This window comes from Alosa alosa, chromosome 9 (assembly GCF_017589495.1).
Source record: "Alosa alosa isolate M-15738 ecotype Scorff River chromosome 9, AALO_Geno_1.1, whole genome shotgun sequence".
In the NCBI taxonomy this organism is placed as follows: domain Eukaryota; kingdom Metazoa; phylum Chordata; class Actinopteri; order Clupeiformes; family Clupeidae; genus Alosa; species Alosa alosa.
Window position 1 is genome coordinate 29,864,096 of NC_063197.1, and position 25,962 is coordinate 29,890,057.

Genomic DNA, 25,962 nt, shown 5'->3' on the forward strand with positions numbered 1-25,962 from the left:
TCGTGAAATGTGGAAGTGTATTAGTCAAAATGAATGAGGGCTAGACCTTGGCCTCATGGATGCCGTGTGGTAAAAACTGTTTGCCTTCTTCAAATCCTTCCTGGTTGTAGTGGCTGACGATACATTTCTGGAGGTGGGTCTATCTAAGTTGTAAACATGAAAAGATGAAAAAAACATTGATAAAACGTTATTAACGTTTTTAAATCGTAATTAAATCACTGTTGTGGAATATTTTGTGTTTCCTTTCTTTTCTGTTTTAGCATCAAGTCAAGTAGAGAATGTTTGTGGTGTAGCATCTAAATTCTCTTCAATTTGATACATGGTTTAGTTCTTCCACTATGGGCTTGTGAACTTTGACAAAAAAAAGAGGCTGAACAAAATCGACACCACCCTCCCCCTGTAAAACTGGCTGTATCTTGGAAAGTATTGATCTTACATAAAAGTAATCTTACAGTGTATCTCCTGGGTAACATAGGTACACCTGGTAATTTTTTCAGAATATTTTGAGACCTAAGTGCGTGGGCCCTGGTTGAATTGACATGGAATGACCCTTAGTGTAGTTTTGCTGAATACATGGACATGTACAGCTAGACTAATGTTCTAAGTACACCTTGCCTGGGTACAGCTAGACTAATGTTCTAAGTACACCTTGCCTGGGTACAGCTAGACTAATGTTCTAAGTACACCTTGCCTGGGTATAGCTGGACTAATGTTCTAATTACACCTTGCCTGGGTGAGAACCCATTTTTGTTAAAGTGACAGCAAAACATTGGTACATAAGGTCCCCAATGATGTATAATAGCAATATTCTTTTGTGAAATAAAACAACTCAAGCCTCAGGGATCCCCCATATCACAACTATTCCTAATGTACAGGTTATCATAAATGTTTGTTGTCAAACCGGTGTGTAGAACGGATTGTGAATGGATTTCAATAATTGCTCTTTGACTGCAAAACACTGAGCCTGTGAGAGCTTGTTAGTACCTGATGGGGGTCTCTCCTTACAGTAGAGATGGTAGCTGACACTTATCCTCTCTGCTGCCACTTTAGGAAACTTCAAGGCCAGCTGCTCAAATGGCATATCAAACACATCTGCGCAATAGAAGAGATCAGTGTCAGTGTAATTTTCTTGTTTATCATAATTTTCCAACTATTAGCCGCGGCTTATACATTGATTTTGCAAAATTTCTTCAGCTATGAGGTTAATACACGGAGGCGGTCAATACGGTATTAATAGGGTTTAGTTTCTTTTAACAAGGTTTAAACCAGTGGTCTCAAATCCATTCCACTGTGGTGTTTTGGTTGATTTATATTTGTAATGAGATCTGGCCTGCATATCAAAGAAGCATTTCATTTTTTTTTTGTCTCCTTCTTAAGAATACTCAACAGTTTTCTTAGCCTAACCGAGGGGAAGAGAAAAACAGCATAACTTCGGAGACAGTGGAACCGAAAGCCAGAAAAAAAGACGATGATGAGGGAAGAAAAAGGCAAATAAATAATAATAGAAGTAAATTTATATAAAAGTAATATAATTTATTAAATAAAATAATATTTATTTATTTGTAATTTTGTTATTTGTATTTTAGTATATTTTTATATATTGTATTAAGTGTTAGTATAATTTGTATTTTAGTATGTTTAGCATATTCTTTATCTTCTACTGTCCTTACTGCTTAGTTGTGTTTTTATATTATATACTTTAATTACTCTTCTGCTGTTAAAGAATGTGTTTGTGTTGTATGTATGCTGCTGAGACCTTGAATTTCCCCTGGGGATCAATAAAGTATCTATCTATCTATCTATCTATCTATCTCTAATGAGGAGCCGTTTCTGAATGACTGAAAGTTGGCTGTTACGCTGCAGTTTGAGAATATTGTCTGCCAAAAAAAGGCAAGTTATTTAGAAAGTAAACGTCAGCCTCAAATACAAAAAGTTATGCACAGGTGAGCTGCTCATATTCATTCACTTGATAAAAGCACAGACATAGGCTGATGTGAAATGAACGTGCAACTAGCTATTTTTCAGGGGTTTTAATTACCGTTTTGAGAATGATAGTGGATTTTTCCTCAAGTATTTTTGTACTGGCCCCCCAAAAATGCAAAGAGGCCTGTAGGGTAATCTGAGTTTGAGACCCCTGGTTTAAACTATGTTGATATGCTATACATGACATACATTTTCAGAGTGGGTGCCATGTCTGTGATTTGAATAGAATGTACACAAATGGCTCTAAGCTGAGGGACATATAATTGAAGAGTTTGGTTCTAAAATGCTATATCCTCCATTTTAATGGATCATTTTTCTACAATTTGTTTTCCAAGTAATTTCAGTAGAACTGTAGTTGGGTATTGTTGTTTGATGTATCTTTACTCAATCAAAACAACACCATTGCAATTTTATTGATATTGCCTGAAATACACAATTAAATCACATAACTTTTTTAATGTTTTTAAAAATGGAGATGTAGCGTTTTGGAACCAAACTGTATTCTCATTACCGGTCTTTTTGTAGTGCAGGTGAATAGACCCTCCTCCAGCCACGTCTTCCAGTGTCAGGAGCACCCAGGTCTCATCAGAGAGGGGCTCTGCGTCTGTGTAGCCACAGCAGTGGTGGCACAGAGCCAGGGCTTCCGTCATGTGCCTGAGCTGCTGCTCTGCCGTGTTCCATCCACTAGAGGGCACTGTCAGCATTCTGGTGAGACACACTGTCTGCATTCTGCCAAACTGGACCAAACCAGATGGACATGATCAGCATACATTGGATTACACAAGTGCACACATTACACCTACATGCATGCATGACCACATGAAAACAGTACGCCTCCATACCCATCATTAACCCAGCAACCATGATTGAATGTACAGTAGTAGTAGTTTGACTAGTACATGGTTACTCTGAAAACATGACACATCAAATCAATAACACTCACAAGGTGAATAATGAAGGTTTTATCCTCTTCATCCAAAAATGAGTCATAGGAGGTGCTGAGAAACTGTGAATGTTAACATCATCAAGATTTGAATCACATTCCATTTCATCTGAGGTCATAAACACACACAGCTGCAACACTTCCAGAATGCTGAATGTAAGTGCATTTTCATTGAATTAATTAAAATAATTTTCAAAATATTTTCTGTCAGCTCTTTTTTGGAACTCTTCTGGCCTCTGTGATCAGCATCTAACTCTATTACCCAACTGTGAGACGTTGCTAAGCTATGTTGACGTTGCTGCCTGACAAATATTTTGTGTGTGCACTGCATATTGATAGGACAGGATGGACTCCTGTGGAGACTAAGTCTAAGAACATCAATTACAGCCAAAACTTGGCTCTTCAGTACCTTACAAATGTCATGCTTCGCTGCATAAATCCATGGAATGGCTTGCCCAGAGGGCAGGAGCTCACGTAAATGGGCGCAGGTGCCACTCTCTACCCCCAGCGTCCTCTCCACCTCTCTGCTGAAAAACGCGTCGGCTATCCTCCTGGCCACCGCCTGTTTCTGTGCATAGAGTGAATCCTCGCTCTGGGCCTTCAGCAGGAGGCTGAGAAGTATGTCCAGTTCTCGCCAGAGGGCCAGGTGCAGAAGCGGCCCGGCCAGGGCTCGGGTCTCCAGGAACGCCCTGTAAGGGCCCCCGGCCATCTCATCAGCAGACAGGGCCGGACCCATGTGGGCATGACGGCGGGCAGCGGGGGGTGACGTGGGCACGTCGACCTCGGCAGGCACATGGAGGGCAGGGGTGCCCATGCATACGTGGGGGACGTCCACGTCGGGCAGTGGCTGGTCTTTGCCGGTCTGGGCAACCTGGATGGACGGCCGGAAGCCTCCTGGCGACATGTCCGTGCCACTGGGCTGGACAGCGGGTCGGATCAGGTCACTGTCTTTGTTGTGGGCAATGCTGGTGCACCCATCCAGGCATGCTTTACCGTCCATAGAAAGCCACTGACACACACTTGAAGTAGGCTTTTGTCCTACGCCTTCGGTGTTAGTTCTATAAGGATTCTTGGAGCCAAACTTGGACCTCCAGAGGAGCTTCTTGCTCTGTTTTGAATTGTACGGGGAAGGGCCCACGACTGACCGTTCCAGCCGACTCCACTCCGTGCCGGGCAGCACGGGGGCCTCCTGAGGTTCGTCACAGGAAGCCAACCTGACGTACTCCTCGACCAGTGACCTACACTCAACTACACGGGCCAGGGAGGCCTTGCAGTGGCTCAGGAAGTGAGGTAACCAGTAGTCATGGAGTCGGCGCATGGCCTGAGCCCTCATCCTCCACAGCAGCTGCAGCTTGCCAGTCTCCGGGTGATTGCCAGCCAGAACCTCCAATGCCTCGGCTAAGGACAAAACACACAGGAGGACAAGCGATCATCAATTTTGCTGTGGAATAAAATCATACAATATCCCCTTTGTATCGATACTATATTAGGGTACGGTATACTAATATACTGCACTATTCTACACTGCTTTCTATTTATTTAGCAGCTAATATTCAAAGTGACTTACAGTTAAGTTGAGGTACAGTATATATCACTATGTTCCCTGGGTACTGAACCCATAATCTAGGCGTTGGTACTAATTCTCTGTGTTCAGAACTAGAATGTGCTATATTTATTCTACACTGATTATGTGGTACTGCATAGTCACTGTCATTGCTCATATCAGGACGTGATATGAAGTGGTGACACTAAGTGTTGTCCTGACCTGGGGAGATGCGGCAGGCGGCTATGATGCCGGATCCTTCCCTGAGGTGGTTCAGCTGGATGACTGAAAGCAAGCCGCGGTAGTGGACACTCGGAGGAGTCCCCTGCTCCTGCTTCGCCAGACTCAGCAACCTGTTCACTCGCACACTGAACAGAACCAGCTCCTCTCCTGGGTCCCCCGACAGGCACAGAGACAATGAAAACCAATGCAGTCATTTACAAGGGGAAAGCTTGCAGGATTGCTCTTGCAGCATTTGTCAGTTACTTGATGATTTCATTAAGAGATTAGATTATCTTCTCTTCCTATGACTGCTATTGTCATGCAAAGAAAGTGAAGATAAATCTGCATCATTACAAATTATCCACTTCATATTCTGATGTGACAATAAGGGTTATTTTCAGGTATTACTGTAAGCAAAACAGTCAATGTGACGAGTTGGCACATGCACCAAAAATCAATAATTGCACTGACAGAATTCAAGTACAGGTGCTGTGTGTGTGTGTGTGTTTGTGTGTATGTGTGTGCGTGCGTGCTTGTGTGTATGTGTGTGCGTGCGTGTGTGGGTGTGTGTGTGTTTGTGTGTGTGTGACTGTGTGTACAGTATGTGTGTGCATGCGTGCGTGCGTGTGTGGGTGTGTGTGTGCATTTGTGTTTGTGTGTCTGCGTGCGTGCGTGCGTGCGTGCGTGTGTGTGTGTGTGTGTGTGTGGCCCCTGACAGGGCTCCACCTCACCACGCGTGCCTGCCATAAAGGAGCTGAAGCGCTGCAAGCCCCTCACACTGCCCACACACCTCCTCAGTAGCCACTGGTCCGCTTTGGTCCATGGCTGTCCCTCTATTCACAAGATTCAGACATTTATCCGTCATATTCATAGAACATACACAGAACATACAGTTAAGAACAAAATTATTCATACCCCTGGTAAATATTGATTTAATGTTGTTTTTCTCTTTATCAATATGTTTGTTCTGACTGAAAATGGCAATGCCACGTGCTAAAACGTAAGACAAAGTGGTAGAAACATGGAATCAGAAAAAGAAGCGTTTTCATCTTTTTCATTTTTTTTATGAAAAATGGTGTGTCCAAAATTATTCATACCCTTTTTAAATAATCAATGGAAACCATTTGCCATCACAGCTCTCAAAATGGTTCTTATAATACCTACCAAGCCTTTCCATGTCTCCCCAATCATTCTAGACCGCCCCTTTTTAGCAGCAATCCGGGTTTTGAGGCAGGAACAACTCTTACGATATTTGTATCTACTAAAGTATCAATCAAATGTATCAATCTTTCAACAAAATGCAGAAACAGACACTGCATGTAAAACTGATTTAACCATTCACCTTTGGTTTGAGACGATGGGAGCTGCAGGATCTCTGCGCATTGCAGGTAGTGATGAAAAAGTTCAGTTTGTTTAAACAAGGTTAATCGTTGTGATGTCAACCACTGCAGAAACCCTGCTCCATTCACCTGCTGCACATTTGAATGATTTCTCTCGTCATGGTAGATACAAGCAACTGACAGAATTTGTACAAGCCTTTTCGATTTACCAGTGAATGAATGAATGAATAAATGAATGAATGAATGAATGAATGAATGAATGAATGAATGGGCTACTTGGGAGTGCAGAATGTCAGGACACAGAATCCACTTGTTGTCACGCAGAAGGTACAGAGGGGTCTGCCCAAACACCTTCATTAACAGAAAAGACATGTTTTTTTTTTTTTTTTAAAAACACCAGTGACAAATAAAGGAGTTTAAATGAAAAGATGTGATTAATAATGTCAAAACATGACAAAAACACTAACAGGTAGATTGAGGAAGGTGTTGAAGAAATCCACAAATACTTCATCTTTCAAAAGCTCTGATAAAGTTGTTTCATCTTCCTCTCCTGAACGATAATTCATACTCAATTAGTACAATAGAGTTTTGCAGGGTGTTGGATATTATGCCATATCATGATTCATCTGTTGCAAGTTCACTCTAGAACAGCGTAGGCCTACATCTTTATAATACAATCAATTTACTCAACTTTCCTAGACGTACAGATACGTGTAGGTCTAACCTACTAAAACAGCTGAACCCTCGGTCAAAGTGCCTATTCTCTCTCATGACAAAATCCACGAGACCCTAGTTAATTTAGGCTACATTGTCATAACCGCATAGATCACCACAAAACTTGGTCCTATTCCACACTAAATCTAGAATCGTATATAAATATTTATCTATTTAACCCCTCCCTATTACAACTCGCCATACTGTTTAATACATATTCTACTCCAACTCAGAAGGCGAGCGCGGTAGGCCTACTTGTGCTTTAGCGATGGGAGAAAAACGCAAAGACGCATCAAACCGCCTACTTGGAGCTTTGAAGGCCAGACGACTCGCATGAGAGATCCAGTAGATGTGGTCAAAAATGTTGTCCGTACTCTGTATTACCTGAGCAATGAAGGTAGGCTACGGATAATGGCTAACTCTTTCGGCTTGGCCCGTCAAACGGTCTCTATTCTAATATAGTCAGATATGTCAAAGCTATTGCCAATCATCTGGGTTCTGATAACATCTCCCTGCCACTCTGTGCCTGCAGTAGCGGACCTTACCTGCCATTTCGTTCTTTTAAGCCTTAGGTATACCTCAGTGTATAGGAGCTATCGATGGCACACACATAGAAATTAAACAGCCGTCATCAAATTCAATGGACTTCCTGTATAGAAAGAAGTATTCCCTTAACGTCCAAGCTGTGTGCAATTACAAATAGGCCTACAGCTTCATAGTAGGCCTAGTTGTAAAATGGTCCGGCAGCGTTCACGTGTATTTGCAAACTCCAAAAAAGCACCTGCGAGATGACACGATTCCTCCATGTCCCAAACCAATCACGAAAAAGGTCTAGAATGAAAGTCATAATTATGACATCAATGTTTTGACATCAAACATAGATGTCAAAATCAGTCACGAAAGTCTAGAATGAAAGCCATATTGACGTCATTTTTTGCATCCATGACGAAATTGATGTCAAATTATGGCAAAATGGTGTCAAAAACTTCAGTAACAACACAAATCGATAAACAAGTATTTTTATTTCTGTATAAACATCACAAATGTCACAATACAAAATTGAGCCTTCTGTCAAGGATGTCACATACATATATTGTTGTAAAATAACGCTATGCAGAGAACTGGCATTTAGCTGCAGAGGTGTATAGGATAAAGAAAGAAGGATTTAGAAATAATTCAACAAATAGAGAGGGGGGGGGATTTCCGTGTCAAATCTATAGACTGTAGGTCAAATCAGACAAAATCCAGGAAAATGGTTGCTGCACAGTCTCTGATTTTGCTCAAAGTTTGTCTACCTTTAAAGGGGAACTGGGCAACTATTTCAACGTAATAAACCCGTTTAGAAATCATTTGGATGGTTAAATTACCCGTTCCGGTGAATATTGTGCTTTCCCCGCTGCGCCTACGTCCCCAGGGGCTTCTCTCCCCAGGCGTAAAAAAAACACACCTTGCAACATTGAGACTACCGTCCCGGAAAGAGAAGTGAGAAACAAGAAACTCGTTTTAAATCGTGTTTCTTACCTTGTAACATCCACGTAGTTCTGCCAAACTTATGCTAACCGTTCGCTAGCTTGTAAACAAATCCATGTGCGTTATTACCTTTTCCCACAGTTTGAAATAGCATAATGCACAATTTCTCCAGCAGAGGGGGAAAGCCTGGCAAGTTTCCCTTTAAGTTACAAAACCAAGACCTGTAAAATATTTTTGCTCAATTCTATCATTTGATACATTTGTTCACCCTTGATTTTGTTTCATTTTTACTCTCAGAAATTCCTCATCTTGGAGGCCTATTTCCTGTTAAATTAAATATTTCATGGCGCACGGCCACCAGATGACGCCATTTCACTGCTTGTTTTACACCCAAATATGGCCCGAAGTGGAGTGCCATGCCGCAATCTAGTGGCCATGAAATATTTAATGTAGCCCATTGCACTGCGTTCCAAATTATTATGCAAATTACATTCTCAGATTTTCCTAAATAGTTCATGCAAATGACAGTGTAATTTTCAAGTCATCAACCGTTATAATTGTAAAGAACTAAAAATGGTAATTTGTTGAATTTGCAGCATTAGGAATCAAAAGTTATTTCAACCAAAAACCATCTTAAACAGGCCAAGTTACATGTTCCTCATTGATATCTCCTTCACAATTCTTGCATCCATTGAACTTGAGTTCTTGGGAGAGGGAATTTTTTTGCAGAATAGCCTCCCAGAGCTGCCAGAATGTCAGAATAGCCTCCCAGAGCTGCTGCTTGGATGTGAACTGCCTCCCACCCTCATAGATCTTTTGCTTGATGATGCTCCAAAGGTTCTCAATAGGGTTGAGGTCAGGGGAAGATGGAGGCCACACCATGAGTTTCTCTCATTTTATGCCCATAACAGCCAATGACCCAGAGGTATTCTTTGCAGCATGAGATGGTGCATTGTCATGCATAAAGAGGATTTTGCTACAGAAGGCACGGTTCTTCTTTTTGTACCACAGAAGAAGTGGTCAGTCAGAAACTCTACATACTTTGCAGAGGTCATTTTCACCGTCAGGGACCCTAAAGGGGCCTACCAGCTCCCTCCCCATGATTCCAGCCCAAAACATGACTCCACCACCTCCTTGCGGACGTCTCAACCTTGTTGGGACATGGCGGCCATTCACCAACCATCCATTACTCCATCCATCTGGACCATCTAGGGTTGCACGGCACTCACCCGTAAAAAAAACTTTTTGAAAATTAGTCTTCATGTATTCCTGAGCCCACTTTCCGCTTGTGAGCATTGTTTAGGGGTGACTGAATAGTAGGTTTATGCACACTTGCAAACTTCTTGAGGATCCTACACCTTGAGGTTTGCGGGACTCCAGAGGCACCAGCGGCTTCAAATACCCGTTTGCAATGGCATTTTAGCAGCTGCTCTCTTAATCCTGAGAGTTTGTCTGGCAGAAACCTTCCTTTTATGCCTTTGTGTACACGAACACACCTGTGCTCTGAATCAGCGACAAATTTCTTCACAGTATGATGATCACGCATAGGTTTTCGGAATTATCCAATGTTTTCATACCTTGTCCAAGGTAGTCCACAATTTCACGTTTTTCAGCAGGAGCGAGAGCCTTTTTCTTTCCCATATTGCTTGAAACCTGTGGCATGCTTAATAATGTGGAACATCCTTCTTAAGTGCCGGTAGTTTTCCTTTGACTGGGCTCACCTGGCAAACTAATTATCACAGGTGTCTGAGATTGATTTTTAATGATTCAAAGAGCCCTGAGACACAATACCATCCATGAGTTTAACTGAAAAACAAAAAAAATAAATGTTTATGACTTTTCCAATTTGCATAATAATTTGAAACACGGTGTATATTAGAAAAGAAGCGGCCGTCAACATCAAATTGACATCATGGTGCTCGCTGGGTTATGAAGGAATACACAAGCAGTGGACTGACCCCCCAGGAGCACTTTGGACTTCTCCTTTGCAGATCACGGATGGTCATGCAATGGGCGCTTGAAGGCCCGCTTCGCTGTACTCCGGAGAGCAATGGACTTGAGCCTTAATGATTTACCACTGGTTATCATTGCATGTTTTGTTCTCCACAATTTCTGCGAAGCCAACAATGAAGCAGTCGCTCAATCAACTGTTGATCAATGCGACTTTTGTTTTGAGCGAGACTTTCAGCCTTCAACTCAGCACAACAACATCCGCACAGAGTGCAATGAGTCAGAGGGAAGACGTGTACACAGACATGTACTGGCCAGATATCTGGATCCTTGACATTGTCTATGTGAGCCTTCTTCTTTTAGCCAGGCCAACTGAGAAGTTGTTGAGGCTTATGCCTAATTGTTATCTCTATAAAATCCTTGTTAACATTTCTTGGTGTCTTGGTGCAGTTGGAAGCAACAGTGAGGCCTAGCAAGGCCTAATGACTCTATGGCAACATTAGCAACTTTAAAATCTATATAATTTACTAGCCTTAGTCACAAAGGATGTTTGACTTTAATGTTTGCCTCATGCTGCCATTGAGTTATAAGCGTTAGGCTACTATTTTTTTTTTAAGGTGATGCTGGCATTAATAGATGTGTGTGACTCATAAACCCTGGTATCACATTAACCTAAATGCGGTAGCCTATCCTAAATGTAAGAAGTCAGAAAGACAGGCAATGTCATTTGATTAAATGTATTCAACAACTGTGCCCCAGAGAGATCAATGCTTTCCCTAAGTTTAGTCAGGCGCTGACTCTTCCTCAGAGAGATAACAATAGAACACTACTTCAGAACACTGCAATACCACTGGTTCAGAGCAAGTTATGCTGTGGAGAAACATCAAGGGCTCGTTGCTCATATAGATTAAGCCTAGCTCTTAACGTAGAATTTAAATGGAGATATGAACAAAGCTTTTAGTTTTGGATTAGGCTTAATCTACATACAAGCGCCAAGAGTGTTTTAGTATGATTTTGGTTTTGGTCAGATAAATCTGGTTGATAAAATAACTATCTAATGTATTGCCAACATTGACCACTGATCACTTTGTTTTAAAAGTCACTTTCCAGATGATTAGGACAGGTTGTGATCCCTTCAAATGACATCCACATACCATGAGCAATAGTGTTAATTTCGTCAGACGAGACTAGAGAAAAAATGTTCGTCAACAACCTTTTTTTCCATGACTAAGACGAGACGATGACAAGACTGCACTAATGTCCTGAAACACTGACTAAGACTATCTTAAGATGCATTATTGTTGACTAAAAAAAAGACAGAGACTAAAATGTTTTGCATGAAATAAAAACTAAGATAAAATCTCTCTTCATTTTCGTCTAAAAAATGAGAAGCCAGAATAGCTGTTACATTTTCAAAATATTCCGAATGAGTTCAGGTTCATGCGCAGCAGCTTTCCTGTAGGCTAGTCCACGTGCTGTTGCTGCAACTAGACATTCTCTGCTGCAACCCTGTGCTAAAACTACATGGAACAAGAACACCGGAGATTTCTGCCAGAGTTAGCAAGCTAACTACCTAGGCATTAGGCCACAATGCTACATACCCAGAAGTTGAAGCTTCTCTCATACATATACAGATTAACATCCCCCAGAATGTCCATAATGAAAATTTTCAGCAAGTAATGTCAACTATTTAACTAGTTACACTGATGATGCAAAGTTTGCTAGCAAGTAAGCTAATATGGAAAGTTAAGCTAGCAAGTTAGCTAAGATAGAGAGTTTGTGTTATGTTTTAAGCATATTGCCATCTAGCGTGGACGGAGTAAACATTCATACTTGAGTCTAAGACAGTGTTTCTCAAACTTTTTCAGATGAAGGACCACTTAACTAATCAATAAAAAAGAAACGCACGGACTACCTAGCTAAAAAAAAAACAATTAAAAATAGACCTAGCAGTATATTAGCCTACACAATACTCACTGAACCACCTTGCTTATTGTCTTTGCACTTTGCTTAATTGTGTCAGAGGATTCATATGATTTAAACTGGCATATCTGACATAGACAGTGTTGTAGAACTGTTTGAATTTACATACAAGTTGGTTCAATATTGCAAACAACTCATCTATATTATATTTTACCAGGTCTGCTCGTGGACCACTTGGGATAGCTTTATGGACCACCAGTGGTCCCCGGACCACACTTTGTGAAACACTGGTCTACTTAAGATCATGACAGTGGTCCAGTCAAATCTTTTACTGTCTGGTCAAATCCCAGCCGAAGCTATAACTGTAGCTCGACTTACCTGTGCATGTAAACATACTGACTGACTGAAATAATTTGTTATAAAAAAAGACTGAAATGTTTTGACTAAAACTGACTAAGATAGCTTTAGTTTTCTTTTGACTAAAACTAGACTAAAATTACGAGACTTTTAGTTGACTAAAACTTGACTAACAAAAATGATATTTGAATGACTAAATATGACAAAGACTAAAAAGGACATTTCGTCACAAGACTAAGACTAAGACTAAATTAAAAATAGGTGACAAAATTAACACTAATGAGCAAAAATGTTTGTTCTAATCCTTATCCTTGTAAACATTCCTAAACGTATTCTGTGTCTAGAGTTCTAGGAGACTCTAGGCTGGGTTTTAGATTAGATAAGATTAGATTAGATACAACTTTATTGTCATTTTGCCGAGTACAAGTACAAAGACAACAAAATGAAGTTTGCGTCTAACCAGAAGTGCAAAAAAAGCAGAAAAGTGCAATGTGATGGGGGCTGGGGATGTCCACCTCCTTGTTGTCCCTGTCAAGGTTGCCATGGTCGTGGAAAGGCAAGGAGGCATCGGGCAGGGGCGGTGGGGGGCTTAGTTGGTTGATTGTCACCGGGGTGCAGAGCTAAAGTTCAGTAGGGTGACAGCCGCAGAAAGCTTCCTCTGAACTTTCTGGTTCGGGTGCGGAGAGACCTGTAACGCCTCCCGGAGGGGAGTGGGGTGAACAGTCTGTGGTTGGGGAGTGGTGTGGGAGGAAATTTCAGAGAGACTTTACGAAAGGGTTACCAAGATATAAAACATTATTTCTCTCCATGTTGGCCATATTCTCTAACATTTGAAAACTGAAGGAATTCTAATACAACCAGTAGGATGAGATGCTTGAATTCAGAGTGGTACGGTGTTAAATGCAGTCAGCCCTAGCTGCAGCATTTGTAGTCCATTGTAGGCTTTGTCAAGGTGAGTGATGCACCAGCATTGGGAATGCTTAATTGGAAAAAGGTCACAATGCATTTCAGTTGCTATTAATCAAAACAGTTGCTCCCATTTAACTTGAATATGTCGGACACAGCATTTGGTAGAAGTAGTACACCTACACAGCGAAGCTTGCCTTGACCATGTCATGATGACCTGTAACAGTTTTAAGCCGCAATGCATGGACAATTTTTAACTGTTCAGTTAAGCCATGCCAGCTAAATGAATACACTTTAACTTAATGTTCCTCCCCTTTTTTCGATTGACTTTTCCCCTTGACACCAAAGAGCACCTGATTTAAGCAACATACCAGTATCTCATCCTACTGGTTGTATTATTCTATTTGCCACCTTACTCAACGAACAATGCGGATGGGTTTTGACATTACCCACCCTCCTCATGATTTTGCAGCCCGGGTATATGGCAAATACCTTTTGGGCTGTGCCATTTAGGGGAAACTGATTCAACCACCTAAACGATATATTTTCAGAAAGCATAATATTATACCCTCAAGATGAGATCTAACATGGGTTTTGACACGTGCCACCCTATAACACATTGGGCATTAATAAATCAAGTGTGTATGGCTGATATATTTTGGGCTGTATATACCATGAAGGGAAAACAAATTAAACCACCTAAACCTTGTAATGTCTGAAAGCATATACCCTCAAGATGTGAACTAATATGGGTTTGGACATAACATTGGGTATAGGTAAATCGACAGGTGTATGCATTTTAGGCTGTGCCATTTAGGGAAAACTGATTCAGCTACCTAAACTATATATTTAGCATCAAGATGTAAACTAACATGGGTTTTAACATTTTCCCTCCTCATGACTTTGCTGCCCATGAATCATTGGGTGTAAATCCAGATATTCATGATGCATTGTTGTGTTTTATCGATATCTAACTGCCACCTTCAACCCTAATTCGCTCAAACTATCCCCAGTAAACATTAGACGTCTGATGATCTGCATGTCCATCAGACGTCTAATGTTTAGTGGGTAACGCCCAAGGCTACCTTCAACCCAAATTTGCTCACAAAGCAACTCAAAGTCCATGTAAGAACCACTCCGCCCACAATGTTATTTATTAGATACAGTCGCTGCAAGAATCAAACGCACCTGACTTGCCTCCGAGAATTGAAAAATTCCAGATTGCTCGGTGAGTTAACACACTTTTTTGTTACGCATTGCATGTAAAGGCGTTCACGTATAACAGCCATATAACAGCCTAACAAGGGCGTAGGTTTGGTCTGAGCTTTGGTGGGGACACACTAACCCCCCCACCACCACCAAACTCAACTCTTTCACCAGCCACTATAGATATATAAAATTATTAAAATGTGCTACTGTCCAACTTGATCTAACTATACTGTGTACATGGCCTACACAATCTGATTTTAATATGTATAGTAGGCTATATTTAACATTTATTTTCTATTTGGTCTGTTATGAAATCATTGACCCATTTAAGCACAGCTCAGTTTTAAGAACCTTAAATACATGCACGCTTAGCATTTTGTGAAAAGAAATCATTAAGGCTACATTGACAAACTCTTAACCATGAGCTGCCTGTATATTCTCTGATTCTAATATTTACAGATATCTAGGCGATGTAAGCACAGCTCAGTTTTAAGAAATGCTTAAAGCCGAAAGACCATGTTGAATTTTGCTACAATTTATTTCAAAACCGGATTGCTCTGGAACAGCTAACTATACACGAGAATGCATTACACCGTTGTGTTTGGTAAGGTCTGCTGTTTATTCTGATATATGGTTTGTCATGTGTTGCGTGAAGAGTGTGTAGGCCTACGATATTCCACCGAGACAAATGGATGTGGAGATGGGCGCAGAGAATAATTATTAAATCTAGAAGTCTCGCGAACTGTTTATCACAGCAAATAGTGGCTAGCTAGCACCGTTTAAAAGCTGAGAAAAGGCTCTTTTATGTGACACAAGCCCCACCTGACCCCATCAACATATGGTAGGCCTAACGTTAAAATAACGTTCGTACCTACATTTCCTGTCTGATCCGCTGGATCAGATATTATTTTAATTTATATGTCAGTCTGTTTATGACTCTTAGGTTTGGTCTTCCTTGACAAAAAAGAAAGGCATTATTAAATATAGGCACAAAACAATACATTTCCTCCTGTTCTCTTGTGCCCCGAGAAACTTGACGTCACTATCATATTCCTTAACCACGGTGGCCTCCCTTGCAACAACGCAAGAGGCGAATCTCACTCTCATTACAAATAGGCAAGGTAATTTATCACTAATTAACACTAGCCTACAGATAGAAACACTCGACCAAGACATTTTCATTCTTGCTCAGCCATAGTAAGCAATTCTAATAACTTATTGATACGTTTCCTGTAATTGTTTTCGGAGCTGATTTCATGAACACATATTTATATCCATTCCAGTTTTGTTTTTATTTTCTTTAGAGATCATCTACTATGGCCAAACGTGTAGCAGTGATCGGAGCTGGAGCCTCTGGCTTGACATGCATGAAGTGCTGCTTGGATGAGGGATTGGAGCCAGTGTGCTTTGAAAGCAGCGATGACATTGGGGGATTGTGGAGGTTTAAGGTATGGCTATTTGCATTTAATTTTCCATTTTCTGACCTTCATACGCCATCACAGTACAATACCCCTTATTGCAGTTGATCTCCCCCCACAGGAGAACCCTGAGCCAGACAGGGCCAGTATCTACCACTCTGTGATCATCAACACTTCCAAAGAGATGATGACCTACAGCGACTTCCCTATCCCAGCTCACTTCCCAAATTACATGCACAACTCTCTCATCATGGACTACTTCAACATGTACACAGACCACTTCCAACTCCGGCAATACATCCAATTCCAGGTTTGTTACTTGCACAAATGTATTTAACCTTTCCCAGGAACTCTGGGGCAGCCAGAGGGTTGCCGGTTCGAACTCCGACCAGTAGACACGGCTGAAGTGCCCTTGAGCAAGGCACCTAACCCCTCACCGCTCCCCGAGTGCTGCTGTTGTTGCAGGCAGCTCACTGTGCCGGGATTAGTGTGTGTTTCACTTCACTGTGTGTTCACTGTGCGCTGAGTGTAGTGGTGGAGGAAGTACTGAAACTCGGTACTTAAGTAAAAGTACAAATACACAGAGAAATATTTACTTTAGTAAAAGTAAAAGTACCACAATGACAACCCTACTTAAGTAAAAGTAAAAAGTACCTGCTTTTAAATGTACTTTAAGTATTAAAAGTAAAAGTATTTGCATAATGATTTATTATGACCGCCGCTTGAAGCAAGCGGCGCAGTCATATAGGTTTAGTCAGATTTTTTTTTTTTTTTTTTTTTTTTTTTCGCATGTCCAAATTTCTGTCAAGGATTCCCGGGACACTGTAAGACCGGGGTACACGAAACTTGGTGGGCATGTAACCCCACATGGATAGCATGGAACCTCCTTTTTTCGTTTTGATCTGTAGCCCCAGCTGGACTGGACCCCGAAGGAGGGTAGGACGAAGACACAGTTTTCTGTGAATATCTCGAGAACCGTAGGGGTTTAGGAGGACCATTTTTTGTATGTTGATCTCAAAGGGCCATGTCAACCCATTTCATAACCACTCATTTCATGTATAGCGCCACCTAGTTAAACACAAAAAGTAAAAATGAGGTGTTGTAATCGCGGGTATCTGTGACCTAACATAGTCAAAACTAAACCAAGGGAAATTGGAAGTGTAGGATCATTATGACATCCCTCTGAATGCACGCCAAGTTTCGTGGAATTCCGTTCATGGGGGACTACACAATAAATTAATTTATGTTACTATACACCAACTGGCCTGTAGGTGGCGGGAGACAGTTTTCTGTGAATATCTCGAGAACCGTGGGGCCTAGGAGGTCCATTTTTTTGTATGTTGGTCTTAGGGGCATGTCAACCTATCCCATTACCACTTATTTCATGTATAGCGCCACCTAGTTAAAAATTAAAAAAAGCAAAACATTAGGTGTTTTTCATCACAATATCTCTGGCTGACATGGTCAAAACTGCACGAAATTGAAAGTGTAGGATCATTATGACACCCTCGAATGCATGCCAAGTTTCGTGGACTTTTCGTTCATGGGGGCCTTACAATAAAATAATTTATGTGTACATTTAGTGACCGTACACCAACAAGGATTCCCGGGACACTGAAAGACCGGGGTACACGAAATATGGTGGGCATGTAACCCCACATGGATAGCATGGAACCATCGCTTTTTGTTTTGATCTGTAGCCCCCCCGCTGGACTGGACCCCCGAAAGGAGGGTAGACAGAGCCTGTGGCAGACACAGTTTTCTGTGAATATCTTGAGAACCGTAGGGCCTAGGATGACCAATTTTTTGCGTATGTTTGCCTCCAGGGGTCATGTTAACCCATTCCATATGCACACATGTGCATAAACAGATACACGCACACACATACATTCACAGTAATCCTACGTATGACACATGCTCACACAGTAGACATATATACGCATGCATGCACATGCACACACACAGGCACATAAACAGGCAAACACACAAGCACATGCACGCACACACACCCACCCACACACCCACACACACATAAACATAAACATGTACACGCACACATGCACACAATTCAAGAATTTTTCAGAATTATGAACAGGCAAGATGGGGGTGGGGTTGTATAAAATGTATATTACATGTGAAATCTATGAACTATATCATGTTTTGGTACTTGTTGTCTTGCATAATGTAATTCAGTGAGACAGTTAGAATCATATATGCCTTTCAGCGTGACTTATTTTTGTGGAAAACACGTGCTGGACTGGGTGGCGGTCATATTTTGTACCGCTCTGCGGTACATCTAGTTCTCTTAATATCTATATTCTAAAAGAAAAATCAGTATGGTCTGTGGCATCTTAATTAAGCTAGTTTTAGGTTATACACGACTAGATAGTTTTAAGCTAATGCAATTGTGCTTACCATCTGTGGCCCAGTTTACATTCTGACCTACAATTCTAGAGACTGTAATTCTGGTTATCTACTAGGGTGATCTGCTGAGTAAAATATCATTCAGCAAAACACGAGAGCCTGAAGTTTAACGGGGTTGACAAGGGAAACGTCGAGTGGATCGTAATGCCAATTCCACTGATTGAACAGAAAAGTTGCTGAGAAAGGTGTCTGATTAGACATTGAATGAGCGCTCACATTACTACCCCCCAATTGTGGGCTATGCCTCTTTATTTGATCACACACAATTAAGAAATATTTCCTAATCTGGAAAATGTTACGTTTTTTCGGCCAGCGGTTCTCGTCTACCATTCATTTGTGCCGCAAATGATCAGACGTGGGCATAGCCTGTAACTTCGCTGATCCGCGGATAGCAATCTCATTGCAGAGGAGGCCCTAACGCTGCAGATAACAGACAGAGAAAGGCACAGAACACAGTTGCATGTCCAGTGTAGCCATGGGTCTGGTGAATAATATAGCCTACCGAATGCAGATGGCTACAAGCTTTGCCTGGTCTAGACTAGAAGCTTATTCAAAGAATTAGAAGCTGGGCACGTCCAGCGATCCAGAATCTTTTGTAGCAACCCCGCCCCCTGGTAAAACAAACGTGTTTGTCAGAGAGAGAAAAAAACTGATCATAAAATGTATGGTAAAAAGGAACAATGGTGTTGTAGAAATGTAGCGGAGTAAAAGTACAGATAATTGCTGTAAAATGTAACGAAGTAAAAGTCAAAAGTATGCACTATAAATTCTACTTAAGTAAAGTACAAATACGTGGAAAATTTACTTAAGTACAGTCACGAAGTATTTGTACTTCGTTACATTCCACCACTGGCTGAGTGTGTTTAACTAATGCACGGATTGGGATAAATGAGAGACCAAATTTCCCTCACGGGATCAAAAAGAGTATATATATATATTTATACTGCCCAGAATGCAGGAGTCATTAAGAAGTCCTTCTTAATAGTGAATTTCTTTACCGCAGACACGGGTGCTGCAAGTCAAGCAGAGGTCTGATTTCTCCCACTCCGGCCAATGGGAGGTAGAAACCGAGGCGAGGGATGGGAAGAGAGAAAGCCACATCTTTGATGCAATTATGGTTTGCGTCGGACATCACTGTCACCCTCGCATGCCACTGTCTGATTTCCCAGGTAACCAGGGATCTCATAAACATGAATATATACAGTACAATACACACACACACACACACACACACACACACACACACACACACACACACACACACACACACACACACACACACACACACACACACACACACACACACACACACACACACAGGGAGGGTGGGTGGGTGTGTATCCTCTCAACTAGTGTTCAGTATCCTCACATTTAGCACATTAAAAAGCCCCTGCTACAGTCATAGACAAAATCATAGCAACACATGTGCTCAAAGTTATTCGCAAGGTCTTTATTACCCCCTTGACTCTTTTTCCCTCTGCGTATTTTACACCTGATTAACCACAAAACCTTTCCAATCGTGTCCAGACCAGACCTGACTGTTGAATATTGAAGGTTGTGATATCCACTGTTGCATATGTGCATACATACATGGTGTGTCCAGTATAAACAAATATCACTGCTTGCTATTACATGAAAATGTGGGCCCAAAGCTCTATCTGTGTTCTTATTTGTGTGTGTGACAGTGGAAGTCAATGCAAAAAGATGTGTTTATTTTCCGGCAGGACAATCATTAACCCTGCATGAATATGCATGCAGGGATGTGTTTGCCTTCCACAGGTTATTCGTTCACCCATAGTTGCAGTGCAGATGTTTGCGGTGGTTATTTATAGTCAAGATAAGGGTGTAGTAAGCTGAAGCCATTGAATGTGTAGTGAAATGACTTGCTTGCCACATTCTTGCATTTATTTGTGTTTCTGGCATGCCATCTTTATCATTCGGAACTTGTGGTTCAAAGATTGTTGATGACAGCACCAAACACTGACCTGTTTAAAAATGTGATGAGATCTGGGAAATTTCACCAACTTATAATTTTGATACCATCCTAACAACATCCAGGATTTTGTGAGGATGGTATCCAGGATGTTGCTAGGGGATGATATCCGTGATGTTGCAAGGATGGTATGAAAATCTTAAATGGGTGAAATTTCACCAGGGGCCTATTGCACAAAAGCAGAATTAAGACATCCGCTCAATGAATCCAAAACAAGAGCGTACAGGCTTAATTGGTTGCACAACAAGCAAGCCAGGATGAGCAGACACGGATTCATCAAGCCAGGTGAAACCTATCCTGGATAAGTGCGCGCACATGGCTTCCTCAAATAGACCCCGCCACCGATCACAGATTCACTGATTCACCATGGCAACTAGAGTGGCTTCATTGCTTCTTCTACGGTGTGAAGAAGGTAGCGATAGCCTTTTCACAACAGCAACGAACAGCGACACCTCTGTTTAGGAGAATATTGCAACTAGTGCTGCGACCACCACGCGCGAAATGGTTAGGCACTCCCGTGTCGTCACATTGTCGCATGACAGGTCGGGAATGGCGAGTATGTAAAAGTTGATTTATGCTCACAAAAGTTTAAATAATGACAGTGGGTCTAGTTATATGTGATAACAATGTGTAGTGGGCAGTGGAATAACTATTGGTTTCCGTTTGTGATGACTGCTGACTGAGATAAGGGATGAGATTAAATAGATCCTGGAATTTAGCCTGGTCTGGAGCAGGGTAGCTCCACAGAATAAATCGCCATGGTAATTTATACCATAACATATCCCGCTGCCCCCTATCCCGCTTTTGTGCAACTGGATCACGGATAAATTGAGCCAGGATAACCAAGATATCCCGGCTTAATCCCTTATCCTAGTTTTGTGCAAAAGGCCCCAGAGAGGGTTGAAACGGAGCAGAAATAAAGGATTTGTTTGTTTTTTTTATTTCACCATGTGATGGGTTTTCCCAGATGACACCCTCTGCCTGTCTTGTTGTACACAAACCCCACCTTGATGTTTCTTTAGCTTTACTCACTATGATTTAAATATTCTACCAGGCATTGACACGTTTAAGGGGAAGTACTTCCACAGCCGGGACTACAAGGCACCAGAGGAGTGGCGCGGGAAAAGGGTGGTGGTGGTTGGCATCGGGAATTCTGGAGGTGACATCAGCGTGGAGCTCAGCAGAATGACCAAGCAGGTATTTAATGCACTGTGCAAATTGCAGTATACCCAAGACTGGCCTCCATAATACAAGGCTTTATGGTGCTTTGATCCCCATAAAGTATTTTTTGTTTTCTGGGTTTGGGTTCTTTGTCTAAATTGGAACAGTTTTGAATCCTGAATAATAGTCATATATGGTAAATACTCTCAGTCAGAAGCATTATTTCACTATCACAACAAAATATTCGCCAGAACACATCCTTCTGTGAACACTGAACATTGCTTTCATAGTTTTCCCACCTCAATTAAGATATGCACAGATCAGTTTGGTCTCACCATATAAATCTACTTTCTTGTAAAAAAACTATCTGTACAAGGATGTCCTGAAATTTAGTGTATGTGGTGAAGACCCAATACAAGAGAAAATGTAATAGTCTCTCTCTTTCTCTCTCTCGTACACACACTAACACACACACACATACACACACACACACACACACACACACACACACACACACACACACACACTGTACAGTTGTTCCTGAGTACTCGTCGTGGTGCCTGGGTTATGAATCGAGTGGCTGACAATGGCCTTCCTCTGGACCTGGTCTTAAACAGACTGACACGACTGATCCAGAAGATACTGCCACGTGACTTCATCTGTGACGTTGTGGAGAAGCGGCTCAACTATCGGTTTAACCATGCTATGTATGGCTTGCAGCCCAAACACAGGTATTACAGTTTCTCTCAAGGCTCCACACGCCACTGATGCTTATGTATATTTGTTATGTTTATGGTATTTCACTTTTCATGCCAAAGCGACTTACAGTATATAAACACTACATCATAGACCTACTAAAAAATAATAATAAACATAATAATAATGCTATTAATAACAACAGTATTAACAATAATAACTATCATCAACAATGAAAATAATTAGTTTTCATACAAAAAACATTATTACACAAACCATAACCCTATAAGAAAATGAATTATTGTGCAAGGTGAATAGATTTTTAAAGTCTTTTAGTCTTTTAGTCTTTAAACGTTTCTTCAAAGTCCCAAAACTATCACAAGAACGTAGAACATTAGGTCCCCATTGAGGAATCACAGAGTAAAAGAGTCTTGACTTAGCCTAGGTGAACCTAGACCTGTTAGCATATTTAAATTTGATCTTCAGGTTGGTCTGGAAAGGGGCACATTGATATCCGTTTCTGATTAACCAAAAACCCAGGAACATGAATTTTCTTTGGAATTGAGTAGACAACTGCATTTGATACCTTTGTTTACAAGAAAGATGTGTTTGCTGCACTTTTGAAACGATATGATAAGAGTTTCAATGCACCAATTTAAGTTTAATTTCACTGCTGGTTAAGTCCTGGAAGTTATAAATCGGGAAGTTCAGAAACAGGTATCAATGGGATTCTTTCCAGACAGACCTGCAGAGCAAATTCAAATCAGCTAACCAGTTTGCCTGGGTTCACCCAGGCTAGTCTTGACTGTGATGTCTTAGCTTCAGTGGATGGTCTACACAGCAGACGCTCATCAGAGGACCACAGTGGTCAAGAGGGGACGTTCAAGTTCAAGTAATTTATTGTAACTTCAAGTAGTTTATTGTAACTTCAAAGAATGAATTAAAAGTAGTAATTAAAAGTAATTAAAAAGGTATATTTTGTGTGTGTGTGTGTGTGTAAGTGTGTGTAAAAAGGTATTGTGTGGAGGTATGGTGTGTGTGTGTGTGTGTGTGTGTGTGTGTGTGTAAAAAGGTATTGTGTGGAGGTATGGTGTGTGTGTGTGTGTGTGTGTGTGTGTGTGTGTGTGTGTGTGTGTGTGTGTGTAAAAAGGTATTGTGTGGAGGTATGGTGTGTGTGTGTGTGTGTGTAAAAAGGTATTGTGTGGAGGTATGGTGTGTGTGTGTGTGTGTAGGGTGAGGGGGGGTGAAATGGTGTGGGGAGGGGGTATGCTGTGTGTTTGGGTGGTGGTGGTGGGGGCGGGGTGATGAAACGGTGTGTGTGTGGGGTTTGTGTGCGGGGGGGAGGGGTAAAGGGGGTATGTCTGTGTTTGTATGTGTGTGTGGGGGAGTAATAGGGTGTACAGTTTGTTCATGGAATAGCAAGGAGCAGATCCAGACAGTGTCCTGCAGGCCAAAGTGAGGGATTTGAATTGAACTCTGGCTGCCATAGGAAGCCAATGAATTCAGCAAGAACACTAATGTTCACTGATAACTCACTGATAACTTTGTTGCCATTTTGTGTTTCCTAAGGGTCTACCATCAGCACCCCACTATCAATGACGACCTACCCAACCGCATCCTCTCTGGCACGGTGCAGGTAAAGCCCAACATAAAGGAGTTCCGAAGCTCCAGCGTGGTGTTCGAGGATGGCTCCGTGGAGCACGACATCGACCTGGTGGTGTTTGCCACCGGCTACAGTTTCTCATTCCCCTTCCTTCCCGCTCATGTGCTCTCTGTCTCTGAGAACAAGACCTCCCTGTACAAGCACATCTACCCACCAGGGTTAGAGTGCCCCACTCTGGCTGTAATTGGATTGATTCAACCTCTGGGTGCCATCATGCCCATCTCAGAGATGCAGGCTCGGTGGGCCACAAGGGTCTTTAAAGGTACTGACAACATTTCCTTCATGAGAGTGTATCTGTTGTTGTCCAATTCAGTAACAGAACTGGCAAGTCAGTATTTAGTTCTCAGTGCTGCAGCGCCGTTTGCTAGAACCAGTCTGACGATTGGGAAAACAAATGTTATACGGTTACTAAAAGTTCTTGACCCCTACCTTTGTAAATCATAATGAATCTGAGTCTGGGGGTTGATCATGTTTTCTGTATCAAAGGGTTGAATAAGCTTCCTTCGATGAGTGTCATGATGAAGGACATCAAGTGCAAAGAAGAGGCAATGGCCAAGAGGTATCCTCTGTTCAAAAATCCTCAAAGTCTTTCCTCAAATGTACTTATAATAGCCTTGAAAGTTCTTTTGAAATTAAGAGACATGAGCAGAAGACATGAAAGTGAAAAGGAAAGGAAAGAAGTAAAATGACCATGATTCAGTACGATAGATAGATAGATAGATAGATAGATAGATAGATAGATACTTTGATCCCCAGGAGAAATTCAAGGGAATGAGTATGGCAACTTAGAGAACCAACGGTATCAAATTCTGCCGAATCAGAACATATTATGACGATTCATAAAAAAAAAGCTTGTCTTAGGAAGGGTACACTATAGTACTAAGCTTAAAGAAATAATAAGAATAAGCAAACTGCTGTGTATTTGGTATTAAATCCTTCCTTCCATATAGGTGTATGTTCTTCTTTTAATGATCTCATTTTTTCCTCGAGGTACGTAACGTCCAGTAGGCACACAATCCAGGTGGACTACGTCCCCTACATGGACGAGCTGGCTGAACAGGTGGGAGTGCAGCCCAGGTTCCTGCCTTTGCTCCTACGAGACCCTGGCTTGTGGCTTAGAACTCTGTTTGGACCCTGCACACCATATCAGTACCGGCTGTTTGGACCAGGTCAATGGAAGGGGGCCCGCCAGGCTATCTACACTCAGTGGGAACGAGTGGCTCAGCCCATGAAGACGCGACCCATTCCTGCCAGGGAGACCAAACGTACCCTTAGCACCCACCTGCTCTTTCTGTCAGCCGCCACATTGGTGGTGGCGGTAATCTATAAGAGAGACAACTACCAGGAGTACCTCCAGTATCCCATGATGATACTGGACAAGCTGAAGACATATACTGCTTAGTCAGATGTCCGTGTTGGGTGTACCATGCAGTATGACTAATTGATTTGTCTGTGATGTTTTTCTTGCATTTTTAATGATAATTGTAAGTGTACTTAAGACTTTTTTATGTCTGGATTATACTAATAAGGTGTATAAAGCTTGTAAAAGAAGGTCCAAATAAGATTTCAGAATATATAGTTTTTATAATGTGGTAAATTATCATTTTAATTGGTTGCCTTTTTACTATTTTAACAGTCTGTTATTGAGCGCCTATGCTTAAATTACTCTTTAATGCACCATCTTGTAATGTTTTAGTTTACTGCATTTCAAATTGTCAACTGAACATTTTCTTGATGTGTTTTGTGTTTGTTTGTCCCTGATACATATGACGAATCCCACAATTTCAGAGCTTGCCACTTTGTTTATTTGCAAATAACAATAAAGTAGCCTCTGAATTAATAATTGAATTTAAGCCTCTCTGTGTTTTTCTGTGTGTAGTGGAACATTTTCTCCTAAATTAATGAAAACAACTACATTTTCACCTGATGTTCGACAGGGTGCAGTACAGTACAGTTGTGTTCAGATACGGCTCTGGTTGTGTTAGTTATTCCAGAGCCCGTTTACGGTGGCGGTTCTCCCCTTATTAGACATTCTCTGGTTATTCTG

General features: G+C 41.5%; 2 protein-coding genes across 9 annotated transcripts in view; one reads left to right on the forward strand and one right to left on the reverse strand.

Moving 5' to 3' along the window:
- Positions 1–7,580, reverse strand: part of LOC125300970 (regulator of G-protein signaling protein-like) — a 21,822-nt gene extending 14,242 nt beyond the window's left edge. The window contains exons 1-11 of one of the 2 annotated variants that reach the window (XM_048253184.1): positions 7,527–7,580; positions 6,499–6,581; positions 6,308–6,382; positions 6,034–6,163; positions 5,423–5,524; positions 4,692–4,859; positions 3,336–4,324; positions 2,927–2,989; positions 2,495–2,720; positions 985–1,092; positions 47–143 (exon numbers count right to left, since the gene is read on the reverse strand). In XM_048253184.1, coding sequence (XP_048109141.1) covers positions 47–143; positions 985–1,092; positions 2,495–2,720; positions 2,927–2,989; positions 3,336–4,324; positions 4,692–4,859; positions 5,423–5,524; positions 6,034–6,163; positions 6,308–6,382; positions 6,499–6,581; positions 7,527–7,551 — 2,066 coding nt within the window. In that variant the 5' untranslated portion in view covers positions 7,552–7,580. Of the gene's footprint in view, positions 1–46; positions 144–984; positions 1,093–2,494; positions 2,721–2,926; positions 2,990–3,335; positions 4,325–4,691; positions 4,860–5,422; positions 5,525–6,033; positions 6,164–6,307; positions 6,383–6,498; positions 6,582–7,290 lie in introns of both variants that reach the window. The other variant, XM_048253185.1, reaches the window with a different exon arrangement.
- On the forward strand, positions 7,022–25,763 carry LOC125300972 (flavin-containing monooxygenase 5-like). 7 transcript variants are annotated; one of them, XM_048253186.1, is made up of 9 exons: positions 7,022–7,142; positions 15,865–16,008; positions 16,100–16,288; positions 19,406–19,571; positions 21,450–21,592; positions 22,091–22,287; positions 23,822–24,177; positions 24,402–24,474; positions 24,906–25,763. In XM_048253186.1, the coding sequence occupies exons 1-9, from the start codon at positions 7,137–7,139 to the stop codon at positions 25,315–25,317; spliced, it is 1,686 nt and encodes a 561-aa protein (XP_048109143.1). In that variant the 5' UTR covers positions 7,022–7,136; the 3' UTR covers positions 25,318–25,763. The 7 variants fall into 7 exon arrangements, with proteins under 7 accessions (XP_048109143.1, XP_048109145.1, XP_048109149.1 ...); XM_048253188.1 differs by lacking the exon at positions 7,022–7,142 and adding an exon at positions 14,524–14,579; XM_048253192.1 differs by lacking the exon at positions 7,022–7,142 and adding an exon at positions 14,529–14,579 and having other exon boundaries at positions 15,844–16,008.
- The last annotated feature ends 199 nt before the right edge of the window (positions 25,764–25,962 follow it).

Bases quoted from the DNA above. Each gene is read 5' to 3' on its own strand.
- LOC125300972 (XM_048253186.1), top strand. The intron at 16,289-19,405 runs GTTTGTTACTTG...TCTTTACCGCAG, and splicing joins GGCAATACATCCAATTCCAG to ACACGGGTGCTGCAAGTCAA. The intron at 24,178-24,401 runs GTACTGACAACA...TCTGTATCAAAG, and splicing joins GGCCACAAGGGTCTTTAAAG to GGTTGAATAAGCTTCCTTCG.